General features: G+C 39.0%; 1 protein-coding gene across 2 annotated transcripts; it reads right to left on the bottom strand.

Annotated features, from left to right (window-relative positions):
- Window positions 1-8: 8 nt before the first annotated feature.
- On the bottom strand, window positions 9-28,000 carry KNG1 (kininogen 1). 2 transcript variants are annotated; one of them, XM_060149263.1, is made up of 11 exons: window positions 27,809-28,000; window positions 25,490-25,600; window positions 24,410-24,494; window positions 21,268-21,440; window positions 20,033-20,140; window positions 10,772-10,856; window positions 9,738-9,910; window positions 4,238-4,345; window positions 4,033-4,119; window positions 2,572-2,649; window positions 9-622 (listed from the first exon to the last, which is right to left on the bottom strand). In XM_060149263.1, exons 1-11 carry the CDS (start codon window positions 27,998-28,000, stop codon window positions 542-544), a joined length of 1,281 nt encoding a protein of 426 aa, XP_060005246.1. In that variant the 3' UTR covers window positions 9-541. The 2 variants fall into 2 exon arrangements, with proteins under 2 accessions (XP_060005246.1, XP_060005245.1); XM_060149262.1 differs by lacking the exon at window positions 9-622 and having other exon boundaries at window positions 1,888-2,649.

The raw sequence follows: 28,000 nt of genomic DNA, 5'->3' as shown, positions 1-28,000 counted from the left end.
TGAGAAGTTGGTAGACATCATATTAACAAAAGATTTTTTTCCTTTTTTGGTAATTACCTGGATCATAACAAATAATAATAAAACAAGACGAATTTCTCTCAGCTTTGGGCTGGGAATCAGGAGGAGGAGGAAGGGAAGGGAGAAAGAGAGTCCTTAGACTGGTGGTAGAAACATAACCCACTAACCCTTGATTGGGCACCCGTGACGAGGTCTCTGTGGTGGGGAAGCCCCACCAAAGGGATCCTTTCTCGGTGAGCAAGAATGCTTCGGGGCTGGGCTGTGAGCTCCCAGGGCAGAGCCCTACTGCCCGCTCTCTGATCAGCTCGACTTTGCTGCAGGTTGGTTGTGACTGAAAGGAGACCACTGTGAATTAACTAGGAGGGAGAACATCAAGTTGGAACTTTATTTCACCCAGCCACAGAGGGATAAAACGGCATTCTTCTCTATTTAAATTCTATCCCATCTTCTTGTCCTTCCACGCAGGGCTGCTGACAGAGGTTGTCGGGACAATTGTGCCAGGTGTGGAGATTCTGCCCACCGGTCAATTGACCTCACTCTCAGATGCTGGCTCTGCCCCTGTCTCTTGAGGTCGGCCCTTGTACTCGCAAGACTTTATGTGCCTCTGTAAGTATAGTAAAACTCCATTAATCTGATGTTATCATGCAAGAAGAGAAAAGTGAAGCCACCAGCTGACAAGATGAGACTTTTTCCTGACATCATAGGTTCTTTATTTGCAAATACAGATAATATTTGAAAGGAAATAAAAACTCAGAGGCTCAAATGCATCCAGTAAATTGAAGGAGCAGTGACACATGCATCCACAAGTGAGTGTAGCTGTATGAAGCCCTACCTGTTTCCCTAGGCAAAAGCACAGCAAGGGTTATAAAATATATGCCTCCTTCACATTATCAGGCAACTAAAGATAATCATATTATTCTCTTTTGCAAAGTCCGTACACTTCAATGTTGTAGCAAAAAAAAATAATGCAATTATAAAGTGAGGCTAGAGGAGTTTCTCATAAAATTCCTGTAAGTATAGTAAACAAAATTTACATCACATCGCGTGATATTCCCTTATCAATCATTTAAAAAAGATTTCCTTAAGCAGGCCTGCCTTTGTATTACTTCTTCTGCTTTCCATCCTTATCATTAAACTCAGAGCTACTAAACACTAAGGATTACTCAATCTAGCCCTGGCAACATATAAACAAACAGAAAACTCCTATTTGAAAGCCCTGTTGCAAAGCACAGTTAATGAGTAAACAGAAATTACTGATTTATAAGAAACACTGTCACCCAGAAAGAGAATTATCAGAATAGCTTTGTCAAGTGGGAGTAACTGTTTAATATAACTAGCCCATTTTGGAAACAAAAAGTCAATTAATTTACTTTCTCTCTCCTGCCTGTGGCCAGTCTGTCTTTCTCTCTTGTCCCTCTTTGACCTCTGGAGGTTTTTATTATTGTTTTTTCCCCATTAAGAAGTTCAGCATTCAGTCTCTTGACTTCCCTTATTTTCACATGTGTTCAGGGCCCAGATGTCACAGTTTATTCAAAATGTCAAGAATCTTTGTATGAAAATTGATGACGTACGTTTTAAGGTACACATTCATTATCAGAAAAGCAAACTGCAGTAGGCCACGAGTCACATTAGTTTGTCCATTTTCTGTGCTAGTTGAGAAAACTTGTGAGGAAGACTCAGAAAGGAGTTTGAATTCTGCGCACAGCTTTATGTCGTCCGTAGAGATTGACGGTGTCCCCATTAGGAGTCTCACCATTTCTCTCTAGGCTGCTCTGAACGTTCATGGTCTTAGTTGTATTATATCAGGATATTTGGACCATGGGGAGAGGGGATGATGAGATGTTAAGGAAATACCCGTGGCTGCATAAATTAATAAAGAGCATCAGAGAGACTTAAATCATGAAATTCTTTCATTTCTACAGTTGGATTCACTCCATTAACTGGCTTCCAGGGGCGTCCAGGACATTTGGGGGAAGTTGTTTCTGGAAAATCTGGAATCAGTTTAAATGCAAGGCTATTTGGCTCTATCTGGATGTCAGGGATCCAATCATCATCACTCTCTGTGGGAGGTGGTAGTATATTAGGCATCACAGTTGCAACGAGATCTGAGTCCTGTAAGTTAGGAAAGGTATTGGCTACACTTGGCTGGGCTAGGGAAGGGAAGGGTGTTGGCCCTTCTATCTTCTTTTGTACCTGTGAAGAAGAGGTAGTACTATCTTCATAAAAATTTGCCAAATACTCTGTTCTCCAACCATCGTGCTTTCCATTGTTTTTTCCTCTATTTTTATGTTTTCCGTGGCCATGGCCATGCTTATGTCCATGGGCTAGGCCATGTCCCCCTTGATGTCCATGACCCCTTTGGTGCCTATGGCCAAGATCATGACCCTTTTGGTGTCCATGGCCTTGGTCATGCTCATGTTTATGGCCATGGCCAAGGCCATGTTTTATTTGCTTTCCATGGCCCCAGCCATGCCTATGAGTGGGTCCTTGTTCTTTTCCTGAATCCCGCTCTTCATCTTGTACAGGTGCCAGGAAAGTGTGGGGTGGACTTACGATTGTTCCTTCTTTAGTTTTCTCCACTGGTACTGATCGGAAAGGTGAAAAACCTGGAGGCCTTTTCATCAGTGTGGTCTAAACAGGAGATATTAAGATGAATGCATTACTGTGAAAACCACACTATCAAAGAAGAAAGAAGGGACAGGGACCTGGCAATGTTATCTCAGTTTACAGTGGGTCATGTCTTTGCCAGATTTTAAGTACTATATTATAAAAATAATCCAAAAAGGATGAAAATGAATAATATTTTTCCTTTTTTGATTGATTTTATAATTTGTAGATATTGATTCTTTTTCTTAATAATACTCTAAACTAGAGAATTTTTTATTTATCTGGAAAAACTGGATGGTTAACTATATAATCTCTAGGGTACTTTCTAAGGCTATGATTCTCTAAAGCCATGGCATATTACTTATTAGTTGATGCTATTTCTATTAGCACAATTACTGCTTTTATCCAAAAAGGCCCTACCTGGCTTTAAGAATGGAATACATAGGCAGCATATACCACAATCACTCTGTTGAACTGAAACACATTAGAATATATATGTTCATAAGCTTGAAACACAGCCTTTGTATAATGTTTGTATTAGAGTATATACATACCTACACATGGCGAAAACCTAAATGAGGACAAAGGGAGCGGAGGCAACTTGCATTGAAGATATGGATTTGTGGATTGTTTCTACCTACACTTTCACTACCTATGAGGACGTGGCAGTCGGAGGCACTGTTTGGTGATGCAAAGAGCATGGTCTTTGAAGTCAAACAAGCCAGACCCTACTAGTTACCAGCATCTTGGTGAACAGAGTGGGCTCTGATTTGACCTAGATTTGAATCCGAGCACCACTAGCTTCACTTTCCTCATGTGTAAAATAGGCATGATAAAAGCACCTGCCTCATAGAGTTGTCAGGAGGAACGTATGTGTCAGGTCCTCAGTACAGTGCCTGGGAGGGAGGAAGCACTTGAGAAGGTTATTATTCACTTTAGGACTTTAGCATCTTCGTAATTTTTCGTGTCTCAACATTGACAGTGGGGAAAGTATTACTTACCTCCCAGGGTTCTTTTAAGAATTAAAAAAATGATGCAAACTAATGCTTCTCAAACTTGAATATGGGTATGACTCCCTTGGGGACTGTGTTAAAATGCAGCTTTTGATTCAGGAAATGTGGAGTGGAGTATGAGACCTGTGTTTCTCCCAAGCTCCCTGGATGTGCTTCACTAAGAGAGCCTGTGGACCCCTGGGGCACTGACAGTGTCTGAGAAGTGATTAAGAGGACTGCTGCTCTCCTTTCTAGTCATAAAAAAAAAAGAGATCAGCACAGAAATGTGAGAGCTCTCCGCATTTTAAAAAGATAGTCCCCCAATTCACTTAAATAGTGGTTCATTTTCAACCCCAAAATATGATTTTTCAGAATGAGCATAACTAACCCAAACCAACTGTAATTAGAATCATACCTGTCCAAGTGATTGACAGTTGACAGTAGGGTAAATTTTTTTCTCCCAAGGTACCACGTAAACATCAGCTTTACAGTTTAGAATTAGCTATCCACGAAAACAGAAGCCAAAAGAGAGAACAGTGTTATTCATGAGATATATAAACAAGCATAAAACGTCATATAGGTTTCCAGGGAATAAGTAAGATGGTTGCGTTACTACTCACACTATGTTTATTGATCTCACAACTTTTCGTCAACTCTTCATTACTTTCCTTAGAACATGTGGTTTCCCTGGCCGTGAACACAATAGAATATTTTTTTCCAGCTACCACCTGGAAAATGAATTAGTACAACATAGGAGCTTAATTAATACTGTGTAATAAATCATACATTTTACCATAAGGGCTTTTAGGGGAGAATATTGAAATTTTAATTATACATTGACCAAGTGAGAGCTACACTCAAAAAGCACAAATATTTGACAACAAAACTTTGTTTGTACGCATGTTAAAACACTTGGCTATTGGTTGGGCTCGTTTCCTTTTCTAAATGGGAAAAGAAAACCAGGCTATAATTTTTATTTTTATATTTTTCTCAGTTTTATTGTTTAGCAGCTGCAAAATTCACTAGTAATTCTAAGCCTCAAGTCATAATATATAGACTCTAGGAAGAGTAGGAAGTAAAACTTAAACATTTCCTTTAAACACAATCTTATTGTCCTGCCAAATCTTGAATCAGAGAAATACTGAGTTAGTACCACTATAGAAATTATGTGGATTAAATTATGTGAATAGGAAAATGATTTGGATTTCTAGCTCGCTTCTCTGAGTTTTTTAATATTAAGAAATTATTTTAAGCTCTAGCACTCTAGCAATATTTTTAATCATTACACAATGCTGTCTTCTGTTAACAATTTGTGGCCCAATTTTTTCCTTTTTTTTTTTTTTTGGTCTAGAAGAGGCACACTTTATTTACTTAAAAAGTAAAAATCATTGTGTGTGTGTTTTTTTTTTTTAATACACTGACTTCAACAAAATCCCGAGCACAGTTTTTTTTTTAAAGCCTTACAGCCTTTATATACTTGAAAAACACACTTCATAAAATGTTTTAAAATTATATATATAAATTTAAAAGTTAGGGACTTCCCTGGTGGTGCAGTGGTTAAGAATCTGCCTGCCAGGGCAGGGGACATGGGTTCGATCCCTGATCTGGGAAGATTCCCACATGCCGTGGAGCAACTAAGCCCATGTGACACAACTACTGAAGCCCACGTGCCTACAGCCTGTGCTCTTCAACAAGAGAAGCCACCGCAATGAGAAGCCCACGCACTGCAACAAAGACCCAACACAACCCAAAAAAAAAAAAAAAAAAGTTAGTTGATGTGGCTCAATTTTCAGGCTAAGTTATTCAGTATTTCATTCGAGGATTTAAATGTGTGTGTGTGTGTGTGTCTGTGTGTGTCTGTGTGTGTGTATGTGATGGACTGAATGTATCCCTCCCAAATGCATATATTGAAGGCCTAACCTCTAAGGTGATGGTTTTAGGAGGGGGAGCCTTTGGTAGGCAGCTAGGTTTAGATAAAGTCATGATGGTGGGCCCCCATGATGAGATTAGTGACCTTATAAGAGAGAGACTAGACCCCATTCTCTCTCTGAAATGTGAGGACACAGTGAGAAGGCAGCCATCTGCAAGCCAAGAAGACAGTCCTTACCAGGGAAACAAACTGGCTGGTTTTTGGACTTTCCAGCCTCCGGAACTGTAAGAAATAAACTGCTGTTGTTTGTCACCTAGTCTATGGTATTTTGTTATGGCCGCCTAAGCAGACTAACACTGTGTGTGTGTGTGTGTGTGTATGTGTGTGTGTGTGTGTGTGTGTGTGTGTGTGTGTGTGTTTAATATTAAGTAGCTATCAAAAAGAATATATCACATATATATGTTGACCTGGAGGGTTGACTGTTATTGAAAAAATAAAGTTATAGGGTGATAGTATAATCCCATTTTTGTAAAAGCAAATCATAACAGTCTTTCCGCTCTCTATGTTTTCTAAAAGCATGGAGAAATTATGGTGGGAGGAGGATGAGGAGAGCGAAGAGTCACAGGAAGAACTAAACTCCTCTACATTTTCTGGCATCATTTTGCTAGGTAAGCACAGCTAAATTTTTAGGACAAATTTGATAATTAACTTTTAAAACTCCAGATATGTATAAGTTGGGCAGGAAGGTTTGAAAAGCGTTTTAGAGTCTATACTTCGGTGATCATGAATTTTGTTGCTTATTTCAGAGTATACTTTAATCCAGTTTGTTTGACATTACAGTTGATCAATGTCATGCTGCCTAAGAAAGCTGACAGTATATGACACAAACTGCAGCTGCTGGCTCAACACTATTCCAGGTCCAGAGGGCAGGAATAAAGTAGACCTAATAACGTCTTCTGTTCGAGGGCCTCAAGATCGCATCCACATTGCCATTCTTATCAGGTGCCATTCTTATCAGAAGTCTTCCCTGTTTAAGCCCATCCTGCCCAAGTTTTGCTTTTAAGGTAGAGAACACTATGTAGCAATATAAGTTCCAAATGCATTAAAACATTTAAATTAAAGAAATAAGCTGGAAAGATATAAAAAACATTCATCAGTTCTCAGGATGATGAAGGCTTTTTGTAGGTGAAAAGCAGAGGAAGGAACCAGGAGGAAGGGAAAAATGTCTAAATTTGACTAGACAAAAATGAAAACTGATTCTCAAAAGTCACCATAAGTAAAGTAAAAAGGGTAAACTGGGAAGAATATGATGTAGGGTCAATATGACCAATATTTAGTGTTGGTCATAGAAAGCCCAACACTAAAAAACTGGACAAAGGACATGACCAGATCTTTTGGAGAAGTTAAAATGGTCATTAATCCTGAAAAAAGTTTACCTTCATTAATAACCAAGGATACGTACGTAAAAAAACAATGCAACATCATTTTTAACCTTGCGTGTTGGCAAAGATGAGAAACAGCGATGACACCTGGTGTCGGCCAGGTGTGGGAAACATGCAGCTTCAATCACTGATGGTAGGAATATAATTCAGATCAAGACCATCAACCAGTGTCTTACACCCAGGTGGTGTGAATGTAAATTGGCATAATTGCAAATCACTTGGTGATTTGTCAATTTGCATCATAAGTCTTAGACATCCACATATTCCTTGACATTTCTAGGACTTTGTCAAAGGAAAAATTCTAATGTGCACACACAGATCCTTGAAGTGTGTTCATCTGTGCAGAGGCAGGGAGGGACATTGACAGCAGCGGGGACAGAGGCAGTAGAGACACAGCAAAATGAACGGTATATAACAGAAATCGCAACCATTCACATGTGCAAACGAAGGATTTAAGAAATGTTTGGTATCTGAAATATGAAACCAACCTGGAACGGACATGCACCCAAATAGGACTAAACATGTGAAGCCAAGGCAAGACTAAAATTGTAAAACAAATCTAGCAATTTGGCAAATTGGTCATTTGGAGATTGGCTACTGCAAATTCATTATGGTAAGTTGATTTCCAATAATAATAAATTGGCTGCTCCCACTAAGGCTGCCTTGAGTAACCAAATTGCTCTCTTTACATGCAAAAATCAGTAAAGAGTCACTTCTTAAAAGTAAATTTGAAATTCTCACAATATTCCAGATTAATTTAGCAAATGAAGGGATGTCATTCCCTTTCAATTCGTAGCATAATCTATTGTGGTTCCCCTTGCACCCTTAGCGTAAACAAACACACACCCATTCTAGTGTGTCGACTCATTTACAGAAACAACTGTGACTACCAAGACTAGTAGTTCACGCTTGAGAATGAATGGTTCTCTCCTGACAGTAACTCTCTGACATGCAATATATGGTGGAGTACAAGATTGTTCCTGCATCCTTAGGAATAAAGGAATTTCACAGAAAAGCAGAAATATAGAGTGAGAAGAAAAGGTGACACAGACAGGAGTAGTAGGCATTGGTAACTCCTTCAAGTAAGCCTAATGTGGGTCACATGTCAGTGAAATCAGTGAAAGGAGTTAGCGACTAGGACAGGAATAAGTGCCTGAGTAGGAGAGAGATCAAGTGTCAGTTTTATTTTAATACAGTTTGTTTAGGTCCTTTTTTTCCCCCCAGTTATAAAACTACTACAGGAAACAAGAAAGATGAAAATAAACAGCCCATTGTGCCATTACCTAAAAGCTACCACTATGAATAATCTGAGGTATTTGTTTCTTTTCAGTATTGTTTCCTGTACTGTTTTATTTTTGGTTTTTATTTATTTATTTTCTTTAGGCTGCACAGTGTGGCATGCAGGACCTTAGTTCCCTGACCAGGGATTGAACCCGTGCCATCTGCAGTGGAAGTGCGGAGTCTTAACCACTGGACCACCAGGGAAGTCCTTAAACTTTTTAAAATAACACAACTGAGTACAGAATGTTTATTCAATTTTATGGCCTCTTTTTTTTTTTTACTGAAGTATAGCTGATTTACAATGTTGTGTTAATTTCTGCTGTACAGCAAAATGATTCAGTTATACATATATATACGTTCTTTCTCATATTCTTTTCCATTATGCTTTATCACAGGATATTGTATATAGTGCCCCGTGTATGGCCTGTTTTTTCGCTGCATATTATAACATAAGCATTTTCCACATCAAGAACTCCTCACAAAGATGATTTAAAATTGCTGGTTAATATTCCATTGTACAAATATACCAGACATTATCTGATCATGTCTATATTACTGATCATTTTTATGGTTTACTTTTTTTGCTTTTGTAGTTAGAGCTGCAATGAATATCATTGTATTTAAAGACTCCTTCTATTTTAGATTTCTAGAAATTCAATTACTTAGCCAGAATTATAAACTTATTTTTAGTGAGATTTTCTTTGTATTGATAGATTATAAAAACCATCTTGGTTTGCTATAGGAGTTTGGTTCTACTTTGATTACTTTTTTTAGCTTGTATTTAGGGAAGCCCGTTTTGAGGTTCCATAAAAGGAATTGTCCATGAATACATCGGTCATAGGCTATTGGAGTTAGAAGGGATTTGGGCTCTTCTAATCCAGCCACTCATTTTACAGATGCTGTGTGAGTCTGAATGACTGTCCAGGATCACCTGGGATGCAAGTGGTGGATGCTGTGGCAGAGCTGAGTCTCCTGACCTCCAGACCAGGATACTCCTTATCCTCTATTGACAAGCATGGACAAGAGAGATGAATCCCCAGAGGCTACATTTGTAGGAGAGAATGACACCCCAGGCAGGGAACAAATGACATGAAGATGAATGTGTGAAGAGAGCCTGGGGGACGATTGGCTGATGTGGCTGAGCGCAAGGCATGTAGTGATGTTAGAATAAGAGATGAGTCTAGAAAGGCAGAGGATAAGTCTCGCTTTTCCTAGCCCTGAATTTTATTAATTATATATATAATCATTGCTAATATTTATATAGCACTTTAGATTTTGAAAAGTGATTGACATACATTATCTTTTTTAACCCTCACTGTAGTCCTTTACGGATAAAAGAGACAATATTTTAAATGACTTGTCCAAGATCACACACCAAGCATGCAGCGAGATTGGGACCTGAAATTCAAGTCTACCAAATCCCATTCACCAGATATACTGTTTCCCAATCCAGAGCCAAGATCAGTGGCAAAATTAGTAAGCAATTTGCAATAGATAATCACTATTTTTGTAGCATAATTTACAGACCTGCACTGTTGCTTTTTCCACAGTGTCAATCTTGAAATAGAAGGTTCCATTATTCTCTACATTAAGCTTTGCGATGGAATGTTCCAGAGGCTCCTCCAGCTCTGGGCTGTTGACAGGTATAGATATGGGACAGCCAGCGCAAATCCTGGTGGGTGGTTGTACAAAATCCTCCCCTGAAAGAGGCAGGTTTTATATCAGCGTGTGCACTGAAGGAGCCGTCTAGCCTAGTATTGTACCTTTCCCACATGTGATCCAGCATCCATTTATAGAGAGCCACGTGGCAGCCCAAGGCCCAGCAGTGAGTGGGTGGAGGTTGCCTGTCAGACCTCCAACTTACTCTCTCTCCTCTCTTCCTCTCCTAAGAGCCAAGTGTGTGTAGGGAAACTTTCAATCAGAAGGTGTTAGTTAGTGACAATCAATAGGCCGCACTTTTCTTAAGTTTTTGCATTTTTAATGGAAACTGTGAAAAGCAATGCTTAATGTAAAGGAATGATCTTCTAGTGGGAAAATTCTGGTGAGCAGGCAACTTCCATAATGCTTTATATTGTACAACATATACAACTATCTTCCAAATATGAGAAAAGCCAACTCTTGGTGTAAGAAATACTGACTTGACCTTAAACTTGCACTATCGCCCTTTCCCCACATTATAACATGTAAGGGAAAAAAATCTTTAACTGAAAGGATTTTATTCTGAGTAGTTAAAAATGAGATACAGCTTCCCCAATTCACAATATCCGATGCAGGGACAGCTTGTATATAAGAAAGACCAGCTGACATATCTGAAGGCTAGCTTTGCCCAGAAAACATAAATTTTCCCTTCTGTCACCATAGTCCCTTCTGCCACTTGCCAAGCAATCTCAGCTTCACCTGCTGCAGCACAGCAGGGCAGAGATGGGGCCCAGTGTTCCTAGTAAGGTCTGTGGGTCATGTAGATTTTGTGGCATATCATGGGAACCAAAGCACAATATCTATGGAAAGATTTAGCCAGTTGTCTGGGACTAACATGAGCACCAATATGTATCATCCTGTACCTGGATAAAGGTCACATTTCTGCGAGAAGGAAGCAATTCTTAGCTGGATATCCACGTATGCTTTATCTGTACATTCACCGATATTCTGGTTTTTAAAAAGCATATAAGAGCATAAATTAAAAACGTTTTTTAAGAATCTTTAAATGACTAGTAAAATTAAAAATAGGATGTTGACTTTGCAAATCATCACGTGGAAAAAAACAAAACATAGTCTATTTTCAAAAGATAGAATAATAAACAATGAAAAAGTAGTACCAACACCAACAGCAAATACATACACAGAAACACACAGAAACATGAAAAAAGATGACAAGAATATCTAATGTAGAAATAATAGCCATACAAGTGAATGGGTAACATTTTCTTTTAGCAAGACAAGGATTTTCAGATTAGGTTAAAACCAAAATCAATGTACTACATCTTCAAGAATAATAGCATGTAATAAAAAAGATAAAGAAAGATTAAATATAATGGATGAGCAAAGCCACAAGAAGCAAATATGAACAAAAAAGGAGCTAGAGCATTATTAATACTGGACAAAGTAAAATTCAAGGTAACAACTCATAAAGGTAAAAGAAAGATAATTTTAGTTTTATCTAAAAGCATGGAATCAAAATGCATAAAGCAGAAAACATATAGAAATAGAAATGGATAAAAATAATTGTGCTGGGAAACTCCAATATATAACTATTATACAACAGGCAAAATGTATAAAAAATAAATAAGGTCATAGGAGACTTGAATAACATAATAAAGATTTGTTGAAATGGTATTCTCATATGATACACACGATTTAAAATGATACTCTCATAAGTATGATGCAAATAATATTTCTAATTGCTTTTATACTAGGTTACAAGAAAGTCTCAATAAATTTTGCAAATTGAAAACAATACAGGCATGTTCTTTGACCTCAGCACCACAATGAAACAAAAAAGTCTGTAAAAATTAATAACATAAGTTTAAACAAACAACCAAAAAGTACTTGGAAAAATAAACACACTTTCCTAACTAAAATCTTCATTGATAAGGATAATAATAAAAAACAAACTGAGAAAAACGAGAATTCCACATGTTGCCAGGGCAGCACTCAGAGTTAACTCCCGGCTTTATACACTTCCACAATTTAAAGAGAGGCAAAAACTATCAAAACACCCCCAACCTCAGTGTTTATCTCAAGAAGTTAGAACAAGAAGAACAATAAACAGCCTTAAGGAAAACAAGAAGGAGGAAACAATAAAAATAAAAGCAAAGCTGGTGAATTAGAAAACAGAAAGCACTAGCATTAATAAATAAATCCAAATAATCATTCATGGGGTAAGGAAAAATAATCAAATGCATAAAAAAGGAAACCTAACAAAGTATACAGAGAAATGTAAAAATATAAGAAAATATTATGAACAAGTGTATGCTAATTTAAATCTCAAAGAAAGACACTTTTCTGGAAAATATAAATAACCAACACTGACTTAAGAACAAGAAGAAAACTTGAATGGACCAATGACTAAAGAAGAAATGGAGAATGCTATTATACTCTCAATTTACATCCCATTTTTCACCTCTAAACAGCATAGATGTTTTATAGATGAATAATTTTAAAAATTAAAGAAATATATACTGTATTTCCATGCTATATAAACCATTTCTGAATACAGAAAAACTACCCAATCATTCTATAAAAGTATATTCTGGATACCAAAACCTTAAAAAATAGAATGCACACACAAACACATACCCAGAAAACAGTTACACCACTTTCACTTATAAATGTATACGTAGACTGCTTAACTAAACTAGAAATAGAATCCAAATGCATATTTAAAGAAAAATTAACACTAAACAAGTAGAGTTTAGTTTAGGAATCTAAAGATTACTATTAGGAAAGCTGTCAAAACAGCATAGATTAAATTAGAAAAATATGATATTTCAATACATATTCTAAAGCATTTGCTAAATTCAACACCAATTCCTTATTTAAAAACAAAACAAAACTCTTTAAAGAGGAGGAATGTAAGGATGTTTCCTTAACATGAGGAAGAATATCTACCGGGATCCCACAGCAATATTATACGTAATGACAAAATTCTAGAGGCTTTCTCAATAAAATCAGGAATAAAACATGAATTTGTGTGATCACCACTATTTCAAAAAATATCTCTGAAAATTTGGATCAATTCATTGAGACATGAAACAAAAAAATAAACATTGGAAAATAGGAGATAGTATTATTTGCATAAGGTATTATTATAGATCTAGAACAATCAAAAAAATCAATGAAAAGACATTAGAGTTAATCAGAGAGTTCAATAAAGTTTCTGGATATAAGGTAAGCTAATCAAAATGTATACATTTGTAGGGCTTCCCTGGTGGCGCAGTGGTTGAGAGTCCGCCTGCCGATGCAGGGGACACGGGTTCGTGCCCCGGTCCGGGAAGATCCCACATGCCGTGGAGCGGCTTAGCCCGTGAGCCATGGCCGCTGGGCCTGTGCATCCAGAGCCTGTGCTCTGCGACGGGAGAGGCCACAACAGTGAGAGGCCCGTGTACCGCAAAAAAAAAAAAAAAAAGTATACATTTGTATATAACAATAACTTGTTTAAAAGAGAATGAAAGGAAAAGGAAAAGAAAAAGGATTTAATTCCTAATAACAATAACCAAAAACAACAAAACAAAACCTAGTAATAACTTTAGTGAGCATTGTTCTGAATGTATTTAAGAAAATCACACAACTTTAGAAATATAAAATAAAACTTGACTACATAGAGATGTATACCAAGTTCTTGATTAAAAAGACTAAATATAGTACATATGCCAATTCCTCAAATTAATTTAGAAATGTAATGCAATTCCAATCTATGTGACAGTGTAAGTTTTTCTTCCAAACCTCTTCTAAGATTGGTTTTAAAAATACAAACACTAGAATAATAAAACATGTATTCAAGCTTACTATGAAGCTATGGCTGTTAAAATACGGTAGTGTTGGTACAAAAACAGAGAACAGATTTTTTGTAAGAAATTATTACGGGATAAAGTTTGTTGCAAATTTTGTTGAAGGAAAGACTGTTAAGGTATCTGGTTATTCTCTTGAAAATATCAAGTTAGATACCTCACAAGATACATCAAAATTAATTCCATATAGTTTCAAAAGCTATATTTAAAAATACTGACCATAGACAAACTAGAAAAAAAAAACATATAGTGACTGCTGAGCAAGTTGTAGAAAGATTCAAAAGGAAAATATTGATAGATTTAGTCACCTATAAACAAAAACTATTTGTAAGTCAGAAATACCATAATGAAAACTAAAAAGTAAATAAATGAGAAAATATGACAAAACACTGATACCTTTAATATATAAATACTATTTCTAAGTCATTAAGATTTATCCCAAAAAGAAATGGGCAAAGGATGTAGAAGACAATTCATAAATTCAACCCATAAATTTCTAATGAATGTATGAAAATATAATGCTTAAATAAATGCATATTAACTATGTTATTGATTGAGAAAATAAAAACTAAAAATGTTTTTGTCTATGAATTTAGCTGAGTTAAAAAAATACTGAATTCTATCAAGGGTAAACATTGCTGATGGAATGTAAATTGGTGCATTTAGCAGTTAACCTATATATATATCAAGAGTTTTAAGAGCTTTCATACAATTTTACACTATGTGTAAAGCCAGGACTTTATTCTGAGAAAAACAATGCCAAACAGAAATAGCTGTATTCTAAAAGATGTTTGGTGAGTTATTAATTATAATAAAAATGGAAACAACCCATTTTCTTGGTGGGTTTTGAACAAATGACCAAAAGTAGGAAAGTAATTTAAAAAATAATCTATGGTATCTTCACTAGGATATTAAAAGTTATTTTAAAAGTTTATCAAGAGTTCTAATGACATAGAAGAATTCTTAGGTGAAAAAAGTGTAGCATGTAAAATAATTACAACTACAAAAAGACAAAAAAGAAAATCACTCAAAATTGCCTGTATTCCCCACCAAAAAAGACAAGAGGGAAATACATTCAGATAACTTTGGGTGTTTGGGTATGTGGTGCAACATTATTTTTTTTTCTTTGTTTCTGCATTGTCTTGAAGCTTTCTATAAATGTATATTTCCAATAAAGGAACACACATATAAGAAATGTACTCCAATAAAGATGTTAAAAAAAAAGTCATGTTTTTTAAAGGTACAGGGAATACCACACTTATAGTACCTTAATTTTGGATGGGGAGAAGGATGCTGGAGATAGCTCAGAAGTTCTCAGTATTATTAGCACATTTGGTTTACCTGAGAAATTTTTAGATCATCTGACTCCAGGGACTCACCCCAGACCAATTAAATCAGAATGTCTGGTATGGTACTGGCACAAAAACAGAAATATAGATCAATGGAACAGGATAGAAAGCCCAGAGATAAACCCACGCACATATGGGCACCTTATCTTTGATAAAGGAGGCAGGAATGTACAGTGGAGAAAGGACAGCCTCTTCAATAAGTGGTGCTGGGAAAACTGGCCAGCTACATGTAAAAGAATGAAATTAGAACACTCCCTAACACCATACACAAAAATAAACTCAAAATGGATTAAAGACCTAAATGTAAGGCCAGACACTATCAAACTCTTAGAGGAAAACATAGGCAGAACACTCTATGACATACATCACAGCAAGATCCTTTTTGACCCACCTCCTAGAGAAATGGAAATAAAAACAAAAATAAACAAATGGGACCTAATGAAACTTAAAAGCTTTTGCACAGCAAAGGAAACCATAAACAAGCAAAAAGACAACTCTCAGAATGGGAGAAAATATTTGCAAGTGAAGCAACTGACAAAGGATTAATCTCTAAAATTTACAAGCAGCTCATGCAGCTCAATATCAAAAAAAAAACAAACAACCCAATCCAAAAATGGGCAGAAGACCTAAATAGACATTTCCCCAAAGAAGATATACAGATTGCCAACAAACACACGAAAGAATACTCAACATCATTAATCATTAGAGAAATGCAAATCAAAACTACAATGTGATATCATCTCACACCGGTCAGAATGGCCATCATCAAAAAATCTACAAACAGTAAATGCTGGAGAGGGTGTGGAGAAAAGGGAACCGTCATACACTGTTGGTGGGAATGTAAATTGATACGGCCACTATGGAGAACAGTATGGAGGTTTCTTAAAAAACTAAAAATAGAACTACCATACGACCCAGCAATCCCACAACTGGGCATATACCCTGAGAAAACCATAATTCAAAAAGAGTCATGTACCACAATGTTCACTGCAGCTCTATTTACAATAGCCAGGACATGGAAGCAACATAAGTGTCCATCGACAGATGAATGGATAAAGATGTGGCACATATATACGATGGAATATTACTCAGCCATAAAAAGAAATGAAATTGAGTTATCTGTAGTGAGATGGATGGACCTAGAGTCTGTCATACAGAGTGAAGTAAGCCAGAAAGAGAAAAACAAATACCGTATGCTAACACATATATATGGAATCTGAGAAGAAAAAAAAAGGTCATGAAGAACCTAGGGGCAATACAGGAATAAAGACGTTGACCTTCTAGAGAATGGACTTGAGGACATGGGGAAGGGGAAAGGTAAGCTGGGACAAAGTGAGAGTGTGGCATGGACTTATATATACTACCAAATGTAAAATAGATAGCTAGTGGGAAGCAGTCGCACAGCACAGGGAGATCAGCTCAGTGCTTTCTGACCACCTAGAGGGGTGGGATAGGGAGGGTGGGAGGGAGGGAGCCGCAAGAGGGAAGAGATATGGGAACATATGTATATGTATAACTGATTCACTTTGTTATAAAGCAGAAACTAACACACCATTGTAAAGCAATTATACTCCAATAAAAATGTTTAAAAAAAAGACTTAAATGTTCAGTATGTTCACTGTTGGATGCTGCAACTAAAAAAAAAAAAAAATCAGAATGTCTGGGGGAGTGATCTGGGAATAGGTGTTTTTTAAATCTAGGCTAGTGCTTCTAAGGTGCAACATGCCCTGAGAACTACGTAGGAAAACCCTTAAATCAGTGCTTTCCAAACTTTAATGTGCAGATGAATCACCTGAGAACCTTGTTAATATGCAGATTCTGATTCAGTAGCTAAGGGTGGAGTTGAGATTCTACTTTGCTAAGAAGCTCCCTGGTGATGCTAATGCACTTTGAATAGCAAGGCCTTAAATCTTACCAATTGTGGGCAAAATATTTCATTTCTATTTCATGTCCTTTAATTACTGTAACAACTCTGTGATATAGGTGCTATTATTCTTCACGATTTTACAAATGAGGAAGTGAAGGCTCAGAAAAGTTATACCAAATCTGATTGGCTTTGTGACTCCAACCAGCCTTTGCAACTCTCTGTGTTGCAAAGAGAAAACTTAACTGGGGGTTTATAAACAGATGCAGCAAGATTAAAGCTAGATAACATTTAGGCCTATATAACCTCAAACAGCTAAGCATAAAAACAGAAGATGTTAACAGATGCTTAAAAGGCCAGACTCAACTCAACCTGACAAAATTAAATAGTGGCTAGAACCTATGTGTTTAGAGGGTTCCTCTCTCTCTCTCTTTCTCTTTTATACTATTTTCTAAAATTCTGGTAAAATATATATAATATAAAATTTGCCATCATAACCATTTTTAAGTGTATAATTCAGGGCCATTTATTACATCCACAGTGCTGTGCAACCATCTCTACTATCTATTTCCAATAGTTTTCATCACCCCAAACACAAATTCTGCAACCATTAAGCAAAATCTCCCCGTTCTCCCTCTTCCCAGCCCCCGGTAAACTCTAACCTACTTTTTGTCTCTATGAATTTGTGTATGTTGGATAATTCATATAAGTGAAATCATATACTGGTTGTCCTTTTGTGTCTGGCTTATTTCACTTAACATTTTCAAGGTTCATACATGTTGTAGCATATATCAGAATTCCATTCCTTTCTATGGCTAAAGAATTGTTATATGCATGTCACATTGTGTTTATGCATTCCTCTATCGATGAACATTTGGGTTGTTTTCCACCTTTGGCTATTGTGAATAATGCTGCAATGAATATTGGCATATAAGTATCTTTTTGAGTCCCTGTTTTAAATTCTTTGGGGTATATATCTAGGAGTATAATTGCTAGGTCATATGGTAATTCTACATTTAACTTTTTGAGGAACTGCCATACTGGTCTCCACCATGGCTGCATGATTTTACATTTCCATCAGCAATGTACAAAAGTTCCAATTTTTCCACATTCTCCCCAATACTTGGTATTTTACAATTTTTTAAAATTACAGCCATCCTCTAGGTGTGAAGTAGCATCTCATCTGTGGTCTATACTTACATTCCCCCTGATGGCTAATGATGTTGAGTATTTTTCATGTGCTTTTTGACCATTCGTATGACTTCTTTAGAGAAATGTCTATTTAAGTTGTTTGCCCATTTAAAAATTTTGTTGTTGCACCGTGGAAGTTTTTTATATATTCTACATATTAAGCCCTTTTCAGATATATGATTTGCATATATTTTCTCCCATTCTGTGGATTGTCTTTTCACTCTCTTAATAGTGTCCTTTTTACTTCCCCCCCATTTTTGAAACAAACACATGCTTGATTAGAAACATTGGGAAGTATTGAAGAGTTTCAAAAAGTATAAAAAATCAGAAAAAACAGACATAGTTCCAACTAAAAGTTAGCCATATTTTATATTTTGGCATATTTGTTTTTCATCACTTTTTATGTTTACATCTACTTTATGTACCTGAGTAAATCTGTATGTGTAATTTTGTACCGTGCTTTTTTTTGTTTTTTACTTAACATACCGTAACCATTTTACTAGGTCACTAAAATCTCTGCAAACATAATTTTAATGGCTGCACATATTCTACTGTATGGATATACTGTAATTTGCTTAACCATTTCATATGTTGAAAATATGTTATTTTTAATATTTTCCTTTTAATAAAAAGTCAAAATTAACATCTTGCTGCCTGGATTTCTCATTTTCTTCCCATATAATGGACGTTGAGAAGTAGAATGACTAGGTCAGTGGTCCTCAACCTTTCTGGCACTAGGGACTGATTTCGTGGAAGACAATTTTTCCACAGATGGTAGGGAGTGGTGGGGTGGGGGAGATGGTTCAGGCAGTAACACGAGCGATGGGGGAGTGATGGGGAGCAATGGGGAGAGGTGGGGAGCGATGGGGAGTGCTGGGGAGCGATGGGGAGCGATGGGCAGTGATGGGGAGCGATGGGGAGCCGTGGGGAGCCATGGAGAGTGGTGGGGAGCGGTGGGGAGCGATGGGGAGCCATGCGGAGCCATGGGGAGCGATGGGGAGCGATGGGGAGGGATGGGGAGGGATGGGGAGCCATGGGGAGCGATGAGGAGGGATGGGGAGCCATGGGGAGCGGTGGGGAGTGGTGGGGAGCTGTGGGGAGTGATGGGGAGGGATGGGGAGTGATGGGGAGGGATGGGGAGCGATGGGGAGCGATGGGGAGCGTCAGATGAAGCTTTGCTCACTCGCCCGCAGCTCCCCTCCTGCTGTGTGGCCCGGTTCCTAACAGGTCTCAAACTGGTACCGGTCCACGGCCCAGGGGTTGGAGACCCCTGGACTAGATGAAGGGACTTGCAGCCACCCCTTGCTTAAAGAACAGCCTTCTGCTAAAATGCAAATAGCCCTGGGAAGGTCATCATGCCTTATCATCTTAACATGCACTAACTCCTGCCACTTTGAGATACTCTCTTTTAACATAATTTTGGTTCAGGTAATAAGATATCAACCTGGAAAGGGCCACTAAGGGAGAGAGACACAGGATGTACTTATTAAAGATAAAAGTAGGGGAGGGAAGGTGAAAGAACAAGCAGAGACAAGTTGGAAGTGAAGGAGTGTCCTGGGTAGAGCTCGGGAGCCTTGTAAGGACATTGAGCACACGGGGAGGAAAGGAGACAGGAAAGCGTGAAGACATGAAAAGACAAACTTGACCGTGGCATCATTTTGTCTCAGGCTATTCCTAGCCTCTGGTTATATCTGTAAATGCTTATTGCCAGATGTACAGACTCTGACCAGCTGGGTAAGCAGCTTGACCAATGATGTGAACTGTAGAGTCTCAAGTGAAAGTGAATGTGAGCTGCGTATGTCATCAAAAATTTTAGTGACTGAGACTTCCTCCACAGCTGAGAGTTCCCACACCTGTAAATACTGGACACAAAAGGCTAAGAACTTTATGATTAGATTTTTGCCTACTTACACCATTTGAAAGGGACTTGCAGTCTGGAGTTAAGAATAGAAAATTCTCCTTGGAACAATTAGTCTGCACAATTGAGTAAGTAATTTCATAGTTCCATCCAGCCACCACCTGAAACGATTTTGGATTGAATATTTAAAGGGCAGTTTAAACATAATTCATAGTGTTAGGAGGAGCTTAGTGTTAGGAGGAGCCTGATATTTCATAAGTGCTCAAAAATACAAACTATTATTATTACTAGGCAAAAGTCATTACTGAATAAATATTGAGCACATTATGACTCTCACACCCTTCAACACAACACACACACACACACAGCTACACATCTGAAAATGAAAAGCAATTTATAGATGGAGTTAATGTATTTCCTTAAGTAAGACCTAGCAATATTTCCTCTGCCAGGCAACAGGGAAAAAATGATCTGTTGAATTTTGTAAAATATTAATAATGCTTTTCTAGATGGATAAAGAAAACTTTGGAGCTGGAGTGGCCTTGACCAGTAGCTCCTTAGGTTCCCAGACTGCCAGACAGTAAGATTTCTCCTGCTTTATCTAGGGTGGGTCCCACCCTGATAGCTGGATATGGACAGAACTGAGGAGAGCATGCATCTTGCATGAAGGCAAGTCGGAAGGTCAATTAAAAGCAGGAAATGCTACTGACCAAAGTGGGTCCCTCATAATTAGAGGCTGAAATCCAAGGGGCCCAGTCAGTTGTCAGTAAAGTCTTCATGAACTGAGGCAACAGAAAGGACCAGATTTACAAGTATTTGCTTTTTTCTCTGCTGAAATGGAAACCATAATTTAGAGGGTACCCAGCAAGCTTTGCCAACTTTTTTAGGTACAATTTAATATTGGGGGGCCATGTTTGCCTCCTAATAGTTAGGTGATGAGAGAGTCTTCTTAAAACCCTAAGGCCAGAATGACTTTTCCTTTTTACCATGTCTAGGAGAACATGCAATGCTGACCACCCATTCATTAAAAACAAATCTCCCAGGAAGGGGGTCCGATTAGGCTCCCTTTCCCCATTTACATACTGCAGTATCCAAATCATTGTGCCTGAAGAGAAAGGCTTTGCCTCCTGAGCTAGTCGTATGAGAACATGAAAGAGTTCCTCACCACCACCTGTGGAATCATATGTTTTCCTCGGCCAAAGGTTTATTTTAGGTAATGAAACCCTAAACCATAAAGATCTAACAAATTCTAACAATACTATGACACGGGAAAAATTAAAGAACAAACCTGTCTTTGGGCCTTTTTTACTTCTTTAAGATCAAAGAGGTGGGAGTGATCAGTGTTGTTGTTAAAGTGTTGAATGGCATGTCTCAGTACAGGTTCCAAGTCGGGGCTTTCGGTTGATATGGGGTGCAGGCAGCCAAGGCAGTCGTACTGGGCTGTCACCAGGGGGCCCTCGGCTTGACAAAGAGCAAGCAAAAGGGCAGCGTTAACAAGCAAAACCTGCATTCACATACATTGCCCTAAATAAGTCAGATAATTTGGAAGGCCCTGATAAGCAAACTTTCCAGTAAGTCCTAGTATGCACTGGAAAAAGAGAACACAAGACTGAATGATAGGGAAGACCTATCATTCACTTAGGGACATCTTATATGCATCCTATTGTGCATAATTATTTTAAATTTATTTTAAAGTCATTTTAAATTACGGAAGTGATACACTAATTTATCCTCATAAAATTAAAACATTACAGGTGCATTTTTATTTCTTTTTCAGTGTTAACCAAAGCTCCTTGAAGCCGGGAGCAGGACGTAATACATTTTGTATCAATTCAATCCAACAAACATGTATTTCGCACCTGCTATAACATGCCCTGTGTTGAGCATGGCTGCGTGGATGCATTAATTCGTTAGTAATGGCCACTGCCATGAAGGAGTCGGGAAAAGTCAAGGGGGAGAGACCGAACTGGAGATGGATGATTTCAGTATAATTCAGCAAGAGATTGGAAAGGCAGGAGCCCAGAGTGAGCCCAGGGAAGCCTTTCCTGAGGAGAACAGGCTGAGCTAAGAAGGGTGAAGAGCAGTCAAGGTCAACCTCTCAAAACAAGGTGTGAGGCCTGAGGAGAAGGGAGGGACGGCGCCTGAGGAAGAAGGATGAGGCAGGGACCGTGTTGTACACACATCTTAACCAGAGCTTATAGCAGGAGGCAGGGAGGGGTGGTCTGAAGTGTGAGCAGTCTGAAGGGAGGCCTCTGCTGTGGAGTCTGGGCTGTGCTCTGTAGGCAGGGATTCTTAACTATTTTCCTGGGTCATAGGCTCCTTTGATGACCCTAACGTAAGCTATGGCGCCCTCTCCTGGAAGATGCACATACTCACAACCTTCTCCACTTCTGGGCATTCCTAGACCCTCTGAGGTGAATTGAGATTGGTCCCCTGTAAGAATGGGGAGCCACCGAATGGGTTTTAATAAAATGATGTAAAATATTTTTAAAAGAAGAGAGTCTGTGTTAAATCACCACTGTTCATGACACACAGCCCTGACTCCCTGGTCAGTAGCAGTACATGTGGCAAAAAGGGGAAGAAATGAAGGAGTCCTGGGCCCCTTGGCCCTGGGGCTCTCACAGCCCGAGGACGTAAGATCCCCCAGTCAGCAGTTCAACGCAACCCCCCTTGCAACTGTTTCTCGGCATTCTCTCCGTAAGTTTGTGTCAGGAAATGACATATTGTGTGAATATCCATAGCTTTCCCCCCTCCTTTCCTTGTAGAAGTTAGGTTGAATCAGGGTAATGGGCAAAGTTAAAAAACTAGAGGGAAATAAATAAATAAATACTGTTGAAATAATATTTACATTTTTTCCGAGAAAAATATACAGACCCTTTGAATAAAATTGTTTCTAAGATGGTTTCTGTTAAAAAAAAAAAAAAACTAGAGGGGATGACATGGGAAAGATGAGAGAATTACTGATGGGAAAACAAAACAAAAAAAGATGAACACAGGAGGTGAAAGGGAGAGATGGAGAAAAGCCCAGAGGCTGGTTTGCCTGACCTCAAGGGCAGCTCCCACTGGTGTAGGGGAAGCAATGGAGCAGCCTTTGAGGGTGAGATGAACAGGGAAAGATGCAAACTCAGTTTTTCTGGGTGACAATGATTTTCCACCCTGCCTCAACATTTCCAGAGAGATTTTTAAATTAAAATGTTTCAAATTTTGAATTCTGAAACATATCTGGCCAAAAAGTTTTCAGATAAGAGATTGTGGACCTAGCACTAATTTCTGAAGGTGTGGCAAAGAGCTTTTTCTCTCATGGTACATAACGTGCTCTGCTCTGGATAATGTTAAAATGTGCTTACGAGATAGAGCTCTTAAACCAAATAATAAAAAGCTACCCCTATCAAAAGATTTTAATTACTTGTGATTTCTGTTTTGGACTATTTTTCTTTGAATGCAACTTCTTGCAGGAACGGAAACTCGAGGGATATAGTTTTTGTGGGTACCATATAGGGGATTAAGGCTGGAATAGAAGGACCACTACTACAGTGGGGTTCAATAGCATGGCTGAGGATGCAGTTCTGGAGCTTAGGTACAAAACGCTATCATGCAGAAGGCCAGTTCCAGGATGGCTTTTGTGACTGACTTCACCTAGACGTGCCCATCCTTCTGTATGTGGCACCTCTGCCACAGGAGGGAAGGAGCTAACAGTGGTCATCTGTTGATAAGTTTCTCCATACTTAGATTCTAAAGGAATATCGTTTATGGAGGGTCTATTCCACCAACTCTGCTAAGTGCTAGCTGTGGGGTCTTGGGCAAGATATTTGACTGCTGTGGGCCTGTTTCCTCATCTGTGAACTGGGGATATTAACATTTGCCTCATAGAGTTGTTCTGAGGAATAGATATGTTAATACACATGAAGTGATTAGAACTGTGGCTAGTAATAAGGGCTCAATAAATGTTAGCTATTATTACCTTTTCCTTGATTATCATTAATACATTATTATGATTACATCTTCAGGTGTATCATCTAGTTTCATTCTAAACAATTGTGCAAAGTGGGAATTACTGTGATCTCCTCTTATAGGTAAGGAAAAGGAAAGCCAAGAAGGTGAGAGCTTTGAAAGATTCCAGGCCAGATCTGACCTCAAAGCCTGTGCTACTCTCACTCTAGGACGCTGCCTACAGTTGAAGCCAGTTCTGTGGCTTCTCATCCTTTTGCACACACCTAATACAATGCTGCTCTTGAGGAAGAGAATCAGGATAGCGCTGAGGGGCGTGAGCCCGGCCCCACCTCAGGACTCTGCCGCTCCACCCCCTCCAGCGCCCCCGCAAGGCTGCAAGTGGTATTGCCACTGCTGCCCTCCGGGAAAGAGGGGTCTTTGGTGCCACACAGAAGAGGTTCATTTTTCCCCAGGGCAGCACCACCAGGCACAGCAGCTACCTGGAGTAATCTGGCAGGTCTGGGTAGCCACGGAGAACTTCATATTCCCCCTCTTTGCCACCGTCGCTGTGCATTCCCCTGTAGCCTAAGAAGAAGAAGAAAAAAGGACTAAAAAAAAGATTTATCTTAATCTTTCAGATGAAAGCCACCTAGTACTATTGCTAAATACGGCTTTCCTTTATAAAACCTTGTCAAGGGCTTCCCTGGTGGCACAGTGGTTGAGAGTCCGCCTGCCGGTGCAGGGGACGTGGGTTCGTGCCCCAGTCCGCGAGGATCCCACATTCTGCGGAGCGGCTGGGCCCGTGAGCCATGGCCGCTGAGCCTGCGCGTCCGGAGCTTGTGCTGCGCAACGGGAGAGGCCACAGCAGTGAGAGGCCCGCGTACCGCAAAACAAAACAAACAAAAAACAACCTTGTCGAGATTTTTTATGTTTTCTAGCAGAGTTTTGAGACACAAGAATGAATGTTTTGCAGCCTAATCATTATTTTATACAAGCCACTGATATTCGTGAAATATTGGCGGAAAGGCAGTTTAAATGGCGAGGTTTTAGAGTATGAACCTTTGTGTTGTTTTTTTTTTGCGGTACGTGGGCCTCTTACTGTTGTGGCCTCTCCCGTTGCGGAGCACAGGCTCCGGACGCACAGGCTCAGCGGCCATGGCTCACGGGCCCAGCTGCTCCGCGGCATGTGGGATCTTCGCAGACCGGGGCACCAAGCCGTGAACCCTGCATCGGCAGGCGGACTCTCAACCACTGCGCCACCAGGGAAGCCCTGAATCTTTGTTTTGAGCCCCAGAGATAGTTCTGTTTCATCAAGATGCACACAGTGCCTGAGAACCAGCCTGCTAAACTGTCCTCTTGATTTACCTTTCAATTTCAGTGTTCAAACGCATACAGGAAGCCAGGGTTTTGACATTGAAGAGGTGGCTCCCTGGACTGGGAGGAGAGTGGCTTGCTTCTCCCTCAATTACGGCCCAGCAAGAAGCTGTACTGTGCCAGGGCAGGGTAGGCGTTAGGTTAAGACAGCCCTTGGTAAACTTGGCCGAGAAAACTGGAGGCTCGGAAACTGTCAACACACTCACAGCTTGTGCAGAGTCATTGTAGTCACAATCCTGCCAGGTTTTGTCACTTTGAACAGGACAGTTGCCCTCCTTGATTTGGTACTTGAAGGAATAAAACGTGTCAGGATCATCCTGAAAAACAGCAACCAAAGATACGTACGGTTCATCTAACTGACCCAACGGCAAATCATTTGAGTGGGATCTGGTGCAGTTATATTTGATCTTGATTTGATTCAATGAAGGCAAAAACATTTATTAAAAATATTGAAAGTTTATAAATACTTGGAGGAATGTTCATAATATACTATTTACAAATATATATATATATTTAAATTTCAAAGTAGATCCATAGTTTTAGCCCATTTTTGTAGAAACCAATTTATATGTAAATATATATAAAATTTTTTTTTTAAGTCTGGAAAAGTACGCAGCAAAGCTGTTAAAATGTGTGTCTTTCAGTGGTGGGAGTACAGTTCTCTTTCACTTTCTTCTTTCAACAAACATTCCTGAATTGTCTATTTTTTTGAACAAACATTATTTTTACAGTTAGAAAACAAACCAGAAGCCTTTTTTTCATTAAAAAAAAGTAACAGTTATCTGGATAGTGGGAATAATTATGGGTAATTTTAGTATTTTTATGGGCATTGTTTTGTTTTCTATTTAGTATAGCATGACGTGAAATAATAAATTAAACTTTTAAAGTATAAAGGTGCTGATTTAGATGAGCCTTCAGATGCAACGTCCTGGTGTGTCAGAACAGCAAGGGACTTCAGAGGGGATGTTGTCCATCTTCTCAGTTTGCAGGTGAGAGAAAGGAGGCCCCAGGTAGATGGCGTATGCCTTAGGCAGCCTCCCCACCTTGGAAAGGCAGAGCCAGCTCCGGATGGCAGGTCTCCTGACTCACCAGGCAGTGCTCTCTCCACAGTGTTTGCATTTGGGAGATGATGGAATCAGACAAGATAGACTCTTCTAGTTCCTCCTAGGTCTCAGATTTTAATAAAACCTAAGTGGTCATGGTACAGGCAGTCCCCACACAGCAAGGTAGAGATAAAGAGTGATTCTATGGACATTTTAGAATAAAAAACCACATTTGCCATGGATGTCTGCCAATAAAGACTACAACCATACTAGAGAACACTAGGACTCACAGGACTGCACAAATCTGTGAAACAGAAAGGCCGGACTTTCAGAAGACAAACAAACAAAAACATATCTACTGGGCTTTTTCCTTTTTCCTTATCATATCAAATACCTGGGGTTTTTTTCCACCAAAGTAATCAATTGCTTAACTATCACAGAAACACAATGTTTTATAGTGAAATTCACTCAAACAAACTATATTGAAAAGATTTGTAATTCTTGAAGTCACATACCCTGTCAGGGTTTGTCTCCATCCTGAGTGCATCGATCATTGATTTTAAAAAAGTGCTAAAAATCAAGTAGAACATGGCTGTTACCTTGATGCATTCAGCCATATGGACTTCATGGCAGGTATTTTGTCCAATGCAGTTGAACCAAGTTAGTCTCATTTCTGACTCCTCTTAGACAAACCTTCCCTTTCCCCTAGCTTAATTGAGGTATAATTGACAAATAAAAATTGTATATATTTAAGGGGTACAATCTGATGAACTGAAACACATGTATATTGTGCAGTGATTACCACAAGCTAATTAACACACCCATCACCTCACATACTTATATTTTTGTGGTGAGAATACTTAAGATCTAGGCTTTCAACAAATTTCAAGTGTACAATAAAGTATTATTAGCTATAATCACCACACTCTACATTAGATCCTCAGGACCTATTCATCGTATAACTGAAAGTTTGCACCCTTTGACCAGCGTCTCCCCATTTCCCCACCTCCCAGTCCCTGGCAATCGCCGTTCTACTTTCTGTGTCTGTGAGTTTGAACTTTTAGACTCCACACATAAGTGAGATCATATCATACTTGTTAGATGTACCCCTTTAAGAACCCATTTCCCACCTGAGGTCTGGAGGTCTTCATATTGTTGTCTAGGACTGGTCACCCAGTAAATCCTGCTGCTGCAGCCTGACCGAGTTCCTGGATTCTCCCACTCTGCACAGTCCCTTTAAAATTTCTCCATCTACCTTTGTTTCATTTCACCCTAGGATATGCTGCTCTGATCACCCAGGAGGAGTCATACCTTTCCCTTCACCCCCAGGCCAGAGAATGGTGTTGGTCTTTTCTAAGAGCTGTAAGCTTCCCTTCGATTATCAGTTCTTTGGTGATTGGGGTGCGTGTGTAGCGTGAGGCCTGGGCTCCAAGTGACAGCACAAATCCCCAATGACCTCAAGGTTAAACACAGCTCACTCACCGTCCTGATGACCTCAGTTACGCGGTACAATACAAATTGGTTGCCACTTTTGTTTCCACTGTTATATTTCTTCAGAGCAGTGTCCACAGCTTGAAATACATCCGGGTCGTTGCAGTCGATTTCTTGCGAGGAATCCTGGGTTAAACTTGGTAGCAGCCTGGAGCAAAGAAAAAGGATGGTGATTAATTTCAT

The sequence above is a fragment of the Lagenorhynchus albirostris genome, chromosome 5 (genome assembly GCF_949774975.1).
Source record: "Lagenorhynchus albirostris chromosome 5, mLagAlb1.1, whole genome shotgun sequence".
In the NCBI taxonomy this organism is placed as follows: Eukaryota; Metazoa; Chordata; class Mammalia; order Artiodactyla; family Delphinidae; genus Lagenorhynchus; species Lagenorhynchus albirostris.
Note: the sequence above shows the minus strand (reverse complement) of the source record. Positions and strands in the feature narration are given on the sequence as shown.

What these genes read in the sequence shown, in the direction of transcription:
- KNG1 (XM_060149262.1), bottom strand. Translation starts at nt 28,000, where the DNA reads ATGAAATTAATCACCATCCTTTTTCTTTGCTCCAGGCTGCTACCAAGT. An exon ending in TAACTGAGGTCATCAGGACG is followed by an intron (nt 25,601 to 27,808) that starts GTGAGTGAGCTG and finishes GCTGTTTTTCAG; the next exon opens with GATGATCCTGACACGTTTTA. An exon ending in ACTGTCAATCACTTGGACAG is followed by an intron (nt 2,650 to 4,032) that starts GTATGATTCTAA and finishes TCTCCTGTTTAG; the next exon opens with ACCACACTGATGAAAAGGCC.